At 42.5% G+C, this 12,524-nt stretch overlaps 1 protein-coding gene across 11 annotated transcripts in view; it reads right to left on the reverse strand.

Moving 5' to 3' along the window:
• Positions 1–12,524, reverse strand: part of tenm4 (teneurin transmembrane protein 4) — a 142,094-nt gene that overhangs the window by 26,970 nt on the left and 102,600 nt on the right. For 7 of the 11 annotated variants that reach the window (XM_047594273.1, XM_047594272.1, XM_047594279.1 and 4 more), the window contains 7 exons: positions 9,847–10,108; positions 8,431–8,698; positions 8,190–8,333; positions 5,466–5,715; positions 5,063–5,083; positions 1,850–2,082; positions 928–1,082 (listed from right to left, as the gene is read on the reverse strand). In XM_047594273.1, the coding sequence (XP_047450229.1) occupies positions 928–1,082; positions 1,850–2,082; positions 5,063–5,083; positions 5,466–5,715; positions 8,190–8,333; positions 8,431–8,698; positions 9,847–10,108 (1,333 nt within the window). The remainder of the gene's footprint in view (positions 1–927; positions 1,083–1,849; positions 2,083–5,062; positions 5,084–5,465; positions 5,716–8,189; positions 8,334–8,430; positions 8,699–9,846; positions 10,109–12,524) is intronic. The other 4 variants (XM_047594283.1, XM_047594282.1, XM_047594277.1 and 1 more) reach the window with 1 other exon arrangement.

Below are 12,524 nucleotides of genomic sequence, written 5' to 3' on the forward strand. Positions count from 1 at the left end.
TAAGTCCAGGAACGCTGTATTGATGGAAGTAAAATTGAAACAATTCTAAATAATTTACACAACACACAAAAACTGTACCACTGTTTGTAAATCGGTGGTATGGTAGACGTGGCAAAGACGATGCAAGGATGCTACAGTATGCAGAAAGTATGCAGTCTGTCTTGTCACCTTCGAAGAGACGTCACTGAGCGCAAGAGCGGTGTGACCTCAGTGCAGTGCCCTTCCCTGGGGGTTGTGTTCTGTCTGGCACGTGTGTGCGTGTGTGCATCTGACCCATGTGTTCATATGCATCAGGAAACACACGTGCACGAATCGAGAGCCAGCGAGGTTATAGGTCGTCTTAGTCGATCCCCTACAGCTATAGGTCAACGGCCTCCTGCATTTGGGGAACAGTGGAAACCACAGTGCCGCCTCTGGCCTGAGCATACCCACTCTGGTGGGTTCCCTGAGTTTCGAGAGAGTCCAATTAATTGCTCATTTTCATTTTGTTTTTAAATTTCCCTTAGCTCACTAACCATAAAATAATTAAATCCGTGCAATTCACCGCAGCTGGCGCAGCTATGTTTATTGTTGCTTTCCTGAATAATAACTTTCTGGACCAAAGAAGGAAAAAAAAAAGAAATACATAGATACACAGACTCTGATGGCATGAATTGGACACAGAAAAAACAATATTCAGCCTGAAAACTGGCCGTGGAATCCCCAGTCTCCTGCTACCTCATGATCCTTTGCAAGTCTTAAACCCTTAAGAAAGTCCTATTAATCTAAACCAAAACTAAACCAAGGGTGACAGATCCAGGTTAGCCACGGAAACAAAGGCTCACATGGGGGTGTAAGCATCCCGGAGACCAGGGTCATTCAAGGAGAGCGGCGTAGGTTGAGAGACAGGAAAACACATGCCGGCTGCGCGGGTCAAGGAGGCCATACCTGAGAGATGTCCATCACGGCATCGCAGCTGAGAGGTCGGGCGGAGGTCAGGTCATTGAAGCCCAGAAGAGTGGAGATGATACCATTCTGATCAATCCTGCGAATCATGGTCCCATCCACAAAGAAGATTACACCATATTTATCCACTGTAATGCCTGCAGATAAAAGAGACGCCCAATGAGCAAAATATCCATCGGTTATTCTGTTTATCTGACTTAATGCGAGGACAGAGCCTATCTATGTTACAATTAAGGGCTATTCACTGAAATAAAATTAAAGACTAATCAGGACAATGAGACGTAATGCCAGGATTGATTTTCTAATCAATAATGGACAACAATAGAAACATCAAAATAGATGATGGGTGCTGTAAGTATTGATTAAATTACAATGGAAATTGCATCGATGCAGTGTCCTTCTCTCAGCGTCAAACAATAAATGAATCTGAGAATCTACGCACATCTCCACATTCTTCTATTACTTTGGAGCTATGTAAGCTATGGATATATGCACATGCAGTCTACACCAGGTAAAGCAAACCGCTCTGCTTTCCCTGCAAACCTGGACCATAAATGTGCACATTTGAGAGGAACAACGTTATTTCAGTACATATGACTCATAATGTCACCCCTGTGGAGGACAAAAAGTAAGCATGTGATCTAATGACTAATGCATCATTCCAGTATAAAAGCACGAGAAAAAAAAAAGAGAAGAAGACCCCAGGAAATTCACAGAAACGCAGTTTAAAAATAAACTAGCTGGTTGGCTGCGTCGATGTAGTTAGTGATGGAAGTAAGAGAAGAGAATTGATTGTGTGAAATTATGTGCTGCATTGATCTTGCCTCTGGGATCACCAGAGAACAAAAAGCCCTCAATAGGCTTTATGCATATTGTATTTACTATGATACCATCGATGCATTACCTCTGGGGTTAGTGAGAGTAGCGTCAACGGCCTTTCCTCCATCCCCGCAGCGAGTGTCGTCGTACGGGAGACACTGGTCACCAGTGCCTGCCACCAGCTCCAGATTCTTGGCCACATCTTTGACAAAATTCAAAGATTTCACCTTGAACACCTTCCTACTGCTGGTGTCAGAGAGGTACACGGCACTGCTAACGGGACTGGTGGCCAGGTAGTACTTGTGTGCAGGGCTGTTGCTGAGTGAAGGGAACAGAGAGGAAGAAGCTCAAGTCAATAAAGCTGGAAGGGCTACAGTGCTTTCAATAAGAAACATTGTGTAATACAATTAAAATGGATTCAAAAGCCATTTAGAGAGTCAATTGGGCACAATTACAGTTTAAATCCAGGACATGGAAAAAGAAAAAAAAAGTAGAATGAGATTAAACATGGCAAAATAAAATGAGATTAGACATGACATAATGGTGGAGCTTACAATACAGTCAGCTTAGTTAGAAATCCCTGTTGTCAAAAGAGACTGGAAATGCCACTCATTCAAACGTATGACTATAGATATACAGTATACTATTCTAAATCCAGTTTCTTTCGAAACAGTGATGCTATATTAATACTCTCAAAGCTACGGAATTAGTGAAATAAAGGTTATTATCGTAAGCCGGATACTTATCCCATCACTGACCCGAGAAATTCCTGTAAATATTAAACCATCTGTACAACAGCAGTAGCTTTGTTATTGGAGAAATACCAATAAGTGTATTTTACATTTCCCATGGGACTTTTTCTTTGAAAAACACAAATTCGTAGCTCAACCAGCAATCCAAACACATTATGCATCCATCAGGCGGAGATTCCAGCACAGAAAAATATCCTATTAAATTCCGAGCCAAGTCAACAAAGCAATCCTTCATGTCCACAGGGGGCAGCCCAACCTGACAGACAGACAGACAAAAAGAACCAAACACAACCAGTCCTGCTGCGGCGGGATGCATGCAATCTGCTGCTTTACTGCAGTCAGGAAAGGTGTCAGAAAACAGAGATAGCTTTAGATGAATCCATAGTAGTGCAAATGAAGTGACGCAGAGGACGGTATCTATGCAAAAAAAAAAAAAAAAAAAAAGAAAAGAAAAAGAAGTGCTTCTACTGGAAATCAAAGCATGTGAAAAAAACACCCAAGTTCAATGACACTACTTTACACCACTGGATACTAGAGCCTCTAGACAAGACTCTTAATTTAAAAGTGACTTCAGAGGCTCGTCTCTGCTTCTATGGATGCAGTACATGGCTCAAATGCTGTTTGGATCTTTAGATAAAGATCTTTAAAGCTGTTTTAACTCCACAGCCGCCACCTGCGAGATTAACTGCTAGTTGGTTTTTTAGTTAGTTATATCACTGTGGGAAAATCTATTTAAGAAATCTAAATAGATGCCGGTCCCAGCTCTTTCCTCACATATAAATTAGACTAAATGATGATGAGCTGACTATCGGTTCGAAAAACAACAACAAATTAGCAAGCAATTGGTTCAGCAGCGTGGGTTATCGCCACCTTAACGCCGAGCAGAGTGATCAGGGGAGGATACAGAGCGGTCCTGCCAGACCTGATAAGCATTATAGAAAAACCTGTCAGCAGGATGTCATTCAAAGTGGATTAAGACAGTATTTCAACTATAACCTTGAGGGTCCCTTTAGGGCTCACGGTCAGCGTGCCAGCGCCAAAGCTTACATTTTTAAACCACGGCGAGAAGGAAGAAGACAAGTGGGTCCGCGGAATTGTCAGCTCCGGAACGTAACTTTAAATGACAATTGACCTTCAGTGAATCAGCGATGACAAGCCGCCGCAGCAAACCCCGGGCACACATGTCACAATCAGCACACGGAGTGAGTTGACTGATACACTGGGCTACAGTGTATTCCAGGTACAGCTGGCTGGCTCAGAAAAAAAAACAAAAAAAACAACAAAAACAGCTACTGTCTCAGTCAGAGTAGGTCTGTAACAAATCTCAATAACTGGATTCTACTTTGCATTCTATCTACCATGTGCAATCAGCTGATACCTTATCAGCTCCTAGTTGCATTTAGAGCAGTGTTGCTCCCCCATAGTGTCTGAAACTATGAGGTGTTATTCCCTGACCTTGAGCTATGGCCATATACTTCATCTATATTCACTGACAACATCTAGTTTGTAGAAGATAATTGGATTTTGCGGCATGGTGTCATGGAAATGGTTGGAGCGGACGGGGACATCCTTAGTAGGGGGTCAATGAACATTGCGGCGAGATCACCCACCTCCCACTCCTATCGCTAGCTCACACATGAACAGGAGGCAGCCACCCGTTTTATACAGACACATGCTGTGTTTTCCTGGATAAATCTCCTTTTTAGTATGCAAATGTGTTTGGAGTACTGAGACCAAAGGGACAGGGCTTTAGACGACTCTTTGCTCTTTCTCTGTGAGCATGTATGTGTATGGAGCGGGCAAGTTAGTGTGTGAAAGGTTAATAACGCTCCTGCCACGCATGAAGACATCAGAGAAATAAAGACGGAGAAAAGATGCGGAGACAGGAATAGAGCACTTCAAGAGATTCTGAGTGTTTTGTAAATGAAGTACGTCATGAAAACGGAGGCCACTGACCGGCATCACAAGGCTTTTCATCCTCGCTTTGACTACAGTACGTGTTGCCAAGCTAAAGTCATGGGCCTGTGATCAGAAAATCAATCAATAACCGTTTGCCTGAGATTATCTAAAGACGGCAGAGATTTCCCTCGCCGTTCCCTGCCACGGAAAATGATGCGCTTGTATCTTAAGCCACTGATAAAATCTATACTGATTTGCCATTTTAGCAGGCTCACCTAGCTACATACATAAAAAGCCCATTTAAATTAGATTAGAATAGATGCTCTCAATACACATGCTCCGGTAACAGTATTAACTGGACGAAAACAGAAGCCTCGGCTGAGTCAACAATCAGCTGCATTTTCTCTGTGAAATCACGTACGGATTCAAACACACTGTGGTGAACAAAGAGCCCAATGTGCTCAGGAGACATAGGTACCAAAACATTAGGTCTACCACTTCACCAATACGAAAATGATACAGTAAATACTTTAAAATACAATCTTCTACGGGTGTGCAGCTGAAATGGACTCAAGAGATCGTTCTGACTCTGGATGTACGGACCGTGGCCAGTCTTTATCATTTTAGGCATACACTGCATGGCTTACCTATGCCTGAAGTCTTTATTTCTGTCAAAGTTTGCCAAAAGCAGCAAAAAAATGAGAGGAAGAGAAAGGAAAATGTTAGTTGTTAGTAGATAGAATTAAAAAGCAGTGGACAGAAAATACAAACACAACAAAGCATCAGATCGCTTTAATCGACTCTTTTAAACCACTCTTTGCTGACATTAAAAATAATCTTTCCTGGAACGTCTTCTGTTAAGACCTCATCAGATCCTTTTCGGCCCCTATGAGGGTCGAACTCCAGCTGATGCAGGTGGATGAGAGAGGCAGGACCATCAATCCTTTGCCTCTGGGGCATTTCTGTCTACCTCAATCGACCTCAGTGGTTTATGACCTGTGTGCGAGCCCCATCTGAGCTCACGGTCTTGAGTGAGTGTTAGTGGGCTACCTGAGCTCCAGGACGCTGGTTACATTCCCCGTGGTGAAAATCCTCCTCACATAGTTGAAGTCGCCCACATACAGACTTCCATCTGAGCCACAAGCCAGAGCCACTGGGGCCATCAACTTGTTTCCGTCAGCAAGGCCATTACAGCTGGGGCAGGAAATGCTACGCTTGCGCCCGTTCCCCATCACACTGCCGATTACGGGAGGCTGCTGGGAGATGAAGACGTTCTCTCCGTTGCCCATGTGAAGAATACCTGATGAGGACACGGGAAAGAAACAAGTTAACACCTGCAACTTGTCTAGGCTGAGCAGAGAACAAAATGCCACGGCAAATTTCTGCAAATTTGATCAAATGTGAATTTCGAAACAGGCCAGGGGAACGCTCCGGTTACTGTGGAGGGTATGCACATGACGTCACCGCAAGCGAATTCTCCGTGGCGACAGTTGAGCATGGAGACTAGCAGCATTACTTTGAACCATAGAACAACTGGAATCCAAGCACTGAAACCTGGTGTTGTGGTTCACATTTAGTGTCAGGTAATATTAATTCATGCTGTAATTCATGTCCTGACTTAACGTTATGTCTTACAGTATTATATGGCTAACGTTACTTCTCAGTGAAGCTCTTAGCGTCAGCATCTTTTATTTAGCTACATTTATCATAACTCAAATGAACTAAAACTAACTTAAACTGACTGAAACTGAGGCTAATCCACTTTTCCAAATCCATACTAGTGTGCATGGATGATTGTCGAGTCCAACTGTCCTTAATTTGATCTGATAATCCACATTTTTCCTGGTCTCACTGTATTTACTGCTATGTTTCACTCTGTGTTTGCCACTCAGGGGGGCGTGTGCCGAGTGACATCAATTCATACCCTCTATTAAACAAAGGCTTCTGCACCCAGTTAGATATATTTACTGTAGATATTTATGTGCAAATATATTAATTCCATCTCTGCTAACTGTTTATGCAGGTCACATTACTGCAAGTTATCTCCCAATTTATCCAGAAATAATTTTTTGATTATACATGCGTTTGAGAGACATATCCTTATGCTGTGATCCACACTTGCAGTAATATTTGAATAAAAGAACAGATGTTAAAAAGCACAGAGGTAATTACAGAAATATTAGCACAGTATGTGTCATAAGATTTAATTAACTGATTAATATAACCACACTTCTTTATGTGTAGTGCACTTAACAAGTGGCAAGCGAAATGATCAAAAAACGGGATGTTCTCAGGTTTCTAATGGGCGGGTAAGTAGACGGTAACATGTTACCAATGAGAAGATGAGTTAGCTCAGGATTCCTGCCTGTAAGTGGTTCACGGTGGCTTAATGCTGTTTAAAATATACATCATATTAAAGATTTACCAGAAAGTAAAGATAAAAAAAAAAAAATCTGATGTAGTTTTAAATGGGTTTGTGTGTGTGTGTGTATTAACCGAAGCCATGAAAATTGCTCCGTGTGCCTGTGTTTGCAATAAGAGGTCGTCTTAGCGGATGAAAACACAGGCGCAATTTCACGCCAAAATAGGGACCAAGGACCCCCTGGCACAAGCGGAATCTCTCGGAGCTGGAAAATTACCACACAAGCACAACTATAGTTCATGTGCAGGGGTTATATTACACTATGCGTGCACACACCCAGACCCACATGTGTTTTTTTTGTGGGTTTTTTTTACATTAGTGGTGCCAATCTACTCTTGGAAAACGTTCAGATATGCAAATGAAAAGATGTTCCTGCTGCTCAATCAATTTAATCGTATTTGAAATGTAGCATCTGCATGTCTGCTGTATTTTTTCTGCTTCTGATGGTACTTGGTGACCTGAGTTCTTTGAGCAGCACAACATTTGGTCTATCAGAAACGATCAGCCAAGCATCCCCTTCCTGGGACGTGATTTAATCTTAGGGACTGCTGCTGCTGGGAGTAGCGGCCTGACAGCAATTAAATTAGGAATGATTCTAAAAATGCCGGGCACGGATAAGACGTAGAGGTGCCAAAGTGGGGGGAGGGTGGTGCGGGGTTAAAAGGACTGGCAGTACCGGGGGGTGAGGGGGCAAGTGGCAGCTCTTTCCATCCTCCGGACAGCACATTCTGAATCAGCAGGTTTAGCGTGACAGATCAAAGTGCCACCTTCCTGAGCATTTTTCAAGTATGCCTCATCTCCTCTGACGAGCCTTTCCAAACACAAACAGACTGTGAAGCCAGTGACAAGTGCTGCCCAATGTTATTCCTCCTGCTGCCTTTCAGAAGTAATGTGCTGGCGATAAGAAAATTGACCCCCCTCACCTAAAAATGGATGGCAGTTACAAAAAAAGACTCGGATCAATCTAAGGCTACATGACACTACTGCGGAAAAAAAAGAAGTCAGGACAGGGCATATGGCACATTCAGAAGCACAAAAATGCTTCATAAAATCAGTTATTTAGTCCTAATTAAATTCCATAACAGATGAGGTGTTTGTGTCTAATGTTAAATAGTTAAGTAGTTGTTCTTACGTTTGTAATCTTCTTTATTTTAAGGTACAATAGTGATGTGCATTTCTTTTTTTTACCAGTAACCAAAAGCGCAAAAAAACTACACATACGCTGCCAACTGCACTGGCACGGACGGATAATTAGTTTGTGCTGAAATTAATGTATGCTGTGTTATTTGAAATACATTTCAGACGCATTTTAATGAACAAGTGACTGAGAATAGGAATACTTGTTGACTCACCGCTCTGGATATTTAAAGCGTGGTGCTTGTCGACAGTCCATCCTCCCAGTTTGGAGGCAGTGGTTTCGTAGCCCTGGAGGACAGCAGTCCTCTTCTCCCATAGAATGAGGTCCGGGCATGACTCATACTCAAAACCTACCGAAACTATGGGAAAACAGCAAAGATATAAATAAAACAATACATAGCCTGGATAAAATACACAGAATTATGCATTATGTGTTATTTATACTGTTCTACTTACCGAAAGCTTCAGATAAGCCATAGACCTTCTGGCTGTACACATCAGTCTTGTCCCACACAAAGTCGTAGGAGAGGTTGGGGGCCGCAGGAAACCACTTCCTGAACAGCCTGCCTTCCACAGCCACCATGAGGTGAACCTTCATCAAGTTGAAAGGGATTGTGGAGTGGGTGAGGGTCACCCTCAGGATGGACTTGTAACCTGGGGTTCTGCTGCTTAAATAGCCGAGTTTCATATCTGTCCCTGGTATGGGTACCTCCTCCTGCAGAGACTACGGACAAAACAAAATTATTATTATTGTTATTACTGAGAGAAAAGAACATAAATCCCAACAGTAATTGACACCTTAGAAATCCATTTTCTGAAATGGTTGAGGTAGGATAAATAGCATGTGTCTCCCGAGTTGTATTTTTACAGATAATCAATGTGTCAGTGTGTTGCTGAGTAGCCTCTGCAGCCTTGTTCACATTTTTTTTTTTTTTTTTTTTTTGGTAGTCTTGCCTCCAACCAAACATATAGACCCAAGGGAAAATTTATCACTAATTAGAGGACCATTATGCTTGTGTTACATGAGATCCGATGAAGGATTTCTTCATTATGAACTCAAAAGATTATTTTTCATAATTGATTTAATAATAGCTACTCCTTCATTAGGACAATAGTTTTCCCTGGGATCCATATGGCGGTGGCATCACAATGGTGCCCTTGGGCTCATGGAAGGCACAATCCAATAATATATGGAGTAATAAAGTTGGTTTAGTAAGGGAGAGTGTTGCCTTAGGAAATTTCCACTGAGGTTAGACGTGTCACCTCTTGATGTTACAACAGTAGGTCGGATCAAAGGTCGACAATAGAGCTATTAAATCACCTCTGACTGCAGAGTGGTCTAACGATTAAAACAGCTACTCAAATCTATTTTGGTACGACGACATGGCACTTATTACATATTGACTGTTAAATGTGCAGATCTTCAAGGTGAACTGATCTAAATTCCTTTTCACAGGTGCAACTGTGATGAGGTCCTTGCGTAGTGCTCTTAGCACTCAAGGAAAGCAAAGACAAGACTGCTTTAAATAGACTGAACTGCATACTACATCATTTGCTGATATGTCATTAATCTCATGACGTGGACTAGGAGACGGAGCAGCCTCACAGGTGAACAAGTGTGATGTGCTTGCACCAACAAGGCAAAGCCTTTTTTAGTGCTCATTCAGGTAATAACTTTGCAGTGGGATGGTATAACACATGTAAATTGCCCTAATTCCACAAACCAATTACACTAGAAAGACACAATCCCAGCCTGCTGTCAACCACAATTACCAGTACTTCCCAGCTGTTTGACATGAATCATTTGCAGCAGAGACCCGCAGAGATTAAAAACCTGCAGGGGCGGTGAAGGCGGCTGGGGCAGAGCATTACCTGGATCTCAGGTACGACGGTCCCCCTTTCAGCGCAGGAGCCGGCAAATGCAGTGAGCGGAGCTGGAGACACCACGGGGATGGGCCTGTTGAAGCTGCTCAGGTCACAGCTTGGGATGTCATTCTCCTCATGCCGCATGACAATGGTATCCATGACAAAGAAGCGTCCCCATGGCAACCAGAGAGTGTGCTCCTGGGTGATGAATGGAGCGCGCTCAAAGTGCAGGGCTACGGCTATGCCCCCGTTGGTCACCAAGTCAAAACTGGAACACAGATATGCCCAATGTCAGCAAGGATAAATTGAGTGGCATACTTTGAAGCTGAATTACATCTTTGTTGACATAAATCCAGTGAAAATCCTCATTAGTAATGCTTGTTTTTAGTCCTGTTGGGATTAAATATTTATATTTCATTATCTATCGGAGTGTTGCTATGAGAGCGCCAACATTAATAGATTGATCTTTTAATTCATTGAAAGCTGTTCAGTATTATCTTTCAGACACAAACAGATACAATAAGATACGGTGGAATTATTGAAGCCGATGTTAAAACCACATCTCGTTGGTATTAGAATCTCAATATCTTATTTCAAGGAGGGAAAAAAGGCACATTTCAGGCCTGCCTATTTCAACCCTACGTGCGTGTAATGCATTGCTCCTGTGCCCACATTTATATGTAAGAGAGAGAGGTTTGCGCTGCAGGATAGAGGCAGCCGCCACTTCTTTATTGATCCCTTAGATGAAGGCTGTCCACTCTAACATCAGTCTAAAAGCCCAGCAATGCAATCTCATCCACTGTTGCATTAAAGGGCCTGAGCCTCTGGTCTGACCTGAGTGTGTCTCCGTGAACAGGCTGCACTTTGCCAGTGTCATCATCTCTAACTGCTGCATGGTGACAACAGCACGCCTGCACCTGCACCGGACTTTTGTAGCTCTTGTCACTTCTCTCTAAGAGCCAATTAGCACCTGGTCACCGGCAGGCCCCTGAGACAAGGTCGCATCCTCACACAGAAAACACCTTTCCCAAATTACAGGTAAGGAGGAAGGTCCAAATAGTGGCCTCTAAACTAGGCAATGTCCCTCTTGGTTTACGCTTCTATATAAAGAACCTGCTTAGCGTAACTTCCCTTGAGGGTAAACAACTGATTGGCTGTGGTGATGTAAAATGGCTTGTTCTGCCCTTGGTGTTTTACCCTTGTCTGGGTGTGAGCAGAGTAAGCTTCTTCAGCAGACCACAGCCAGCAGAGAAGGGTGTTATAGTAGTTTCTACGTGAGGGCGTGATCCGTCAGTAGCCATGCGGTTGCACGCGGTCAGCTTGATACCTGGCAGGATCAGGTCACGCACGCTTAAAACACTTCTGGACAGATATCCATGGGCAGCGTAGCCAATCGATGAAGAGATTCGGTGGCTGTTATCAATCATGACAACAGCCTAAGGCCATGTGGCAAAACTTATTAAGTTACCTAACAACATTTCTTTCTTGCTCGCGCCCTCGTGAAATGCATTAAGTTTAACCTTACGATAAATTTGGCTTGCCTTATGCAAATTATACACAATTATTTGCTAGCCAATGTATATTTATAATGAATGCAATGATACCTACTAGAGATCGACCGATGTGGATTTTTTAGGGCCGATATCGATTTTTTTTTTAACATCAGCATTGGCCGATGGCTGATATGTGCTGCCGATTTTTCTGAGCTAATATTTGAAGCCGATACTATTTTATCACCCTCCATTCACTTGATAAAAATGATGCATGATAACAAATGTTAGAAATCTCAATTAAGCCAAAAACATAAACATTTATTGAACTCCTGCAGCGCCTTCAGCAGCACAGGGCTGCCTGTGGATGCACCTGTCTGTAAACCTTGCCAGGGAAAAGAAACTATATATATGTATCGGCGAACGCACACGTGTATCAATACCGATACCAGTAAAAAATATCAATGTTAAACTGAGACAAGGACTCTGCAAGAAGTTACTAAAAAGACATGTTCACACTGTATTCCGTCTTAAGATTGTTGGTTGGTTGGTGGTTTTAATAAACTGCATTATAATACTGTGCACACTGGGTTTCCCAAATATATCATGGCTTGTATACAGGTGATCACAAGCGCCAAAGAACCTAATAATAATAATAATATAATAAAGCAGAATTATTGAAGAAATGCAGAAAATGGGTCCATGCTCAGCCAATCACAAAATGGCTACACAGCAACTGTAAATAGTCTAAAGTAACCATTTTTTGTCAAGGCAAAAAAAAAAAAAAAAAAAAAAAAACTTCCCAAGATAGTGGGAAAGGTAATTTTAAAAACTAAGCTCTTGGACAATAAAGAACACATCATAAAAATGAGTTGAGACAGCTTTCCCATTTCTAAGTGGCTGAACAGGTGCATTTCTGATTTCACGCTGCACTGAGCCTGTTTACAGTGATTGCAGAGGAGTTGCAGTAGACTGGGCATGTTTACAGGGGAACCTGGGAGATGAAGTAATGTTTATACATATGCTGGAAGGTAGAAAAGAATATATAGGGGGAAAAAATGAGTGACGCATAAGAAAATTTGGGACATGCATAAATGGGAAGAGGATAGAGATGAGGGAAGTCAACGCAGTGGAAAGGACATGAGACCGAGGCTCAACAAAAAGCACAGGAAATAAGTGAAAGGCTAGAAAGGC

Source organism: Mugil cephalus, chromosome 9 (genome assembly GCF_022458985.1).
Source record: "Mugil cephalus isolate CIBA_MC_2020 chromosome 9, CIBA_Mcephalus_1.1, whole genome shotgun sequence".
NCBI lineage: Eukaryota > Metazoa > Chordata > Actinopteri > Mugiliformes > Mugilidae > Mugil > Mugil cephalus.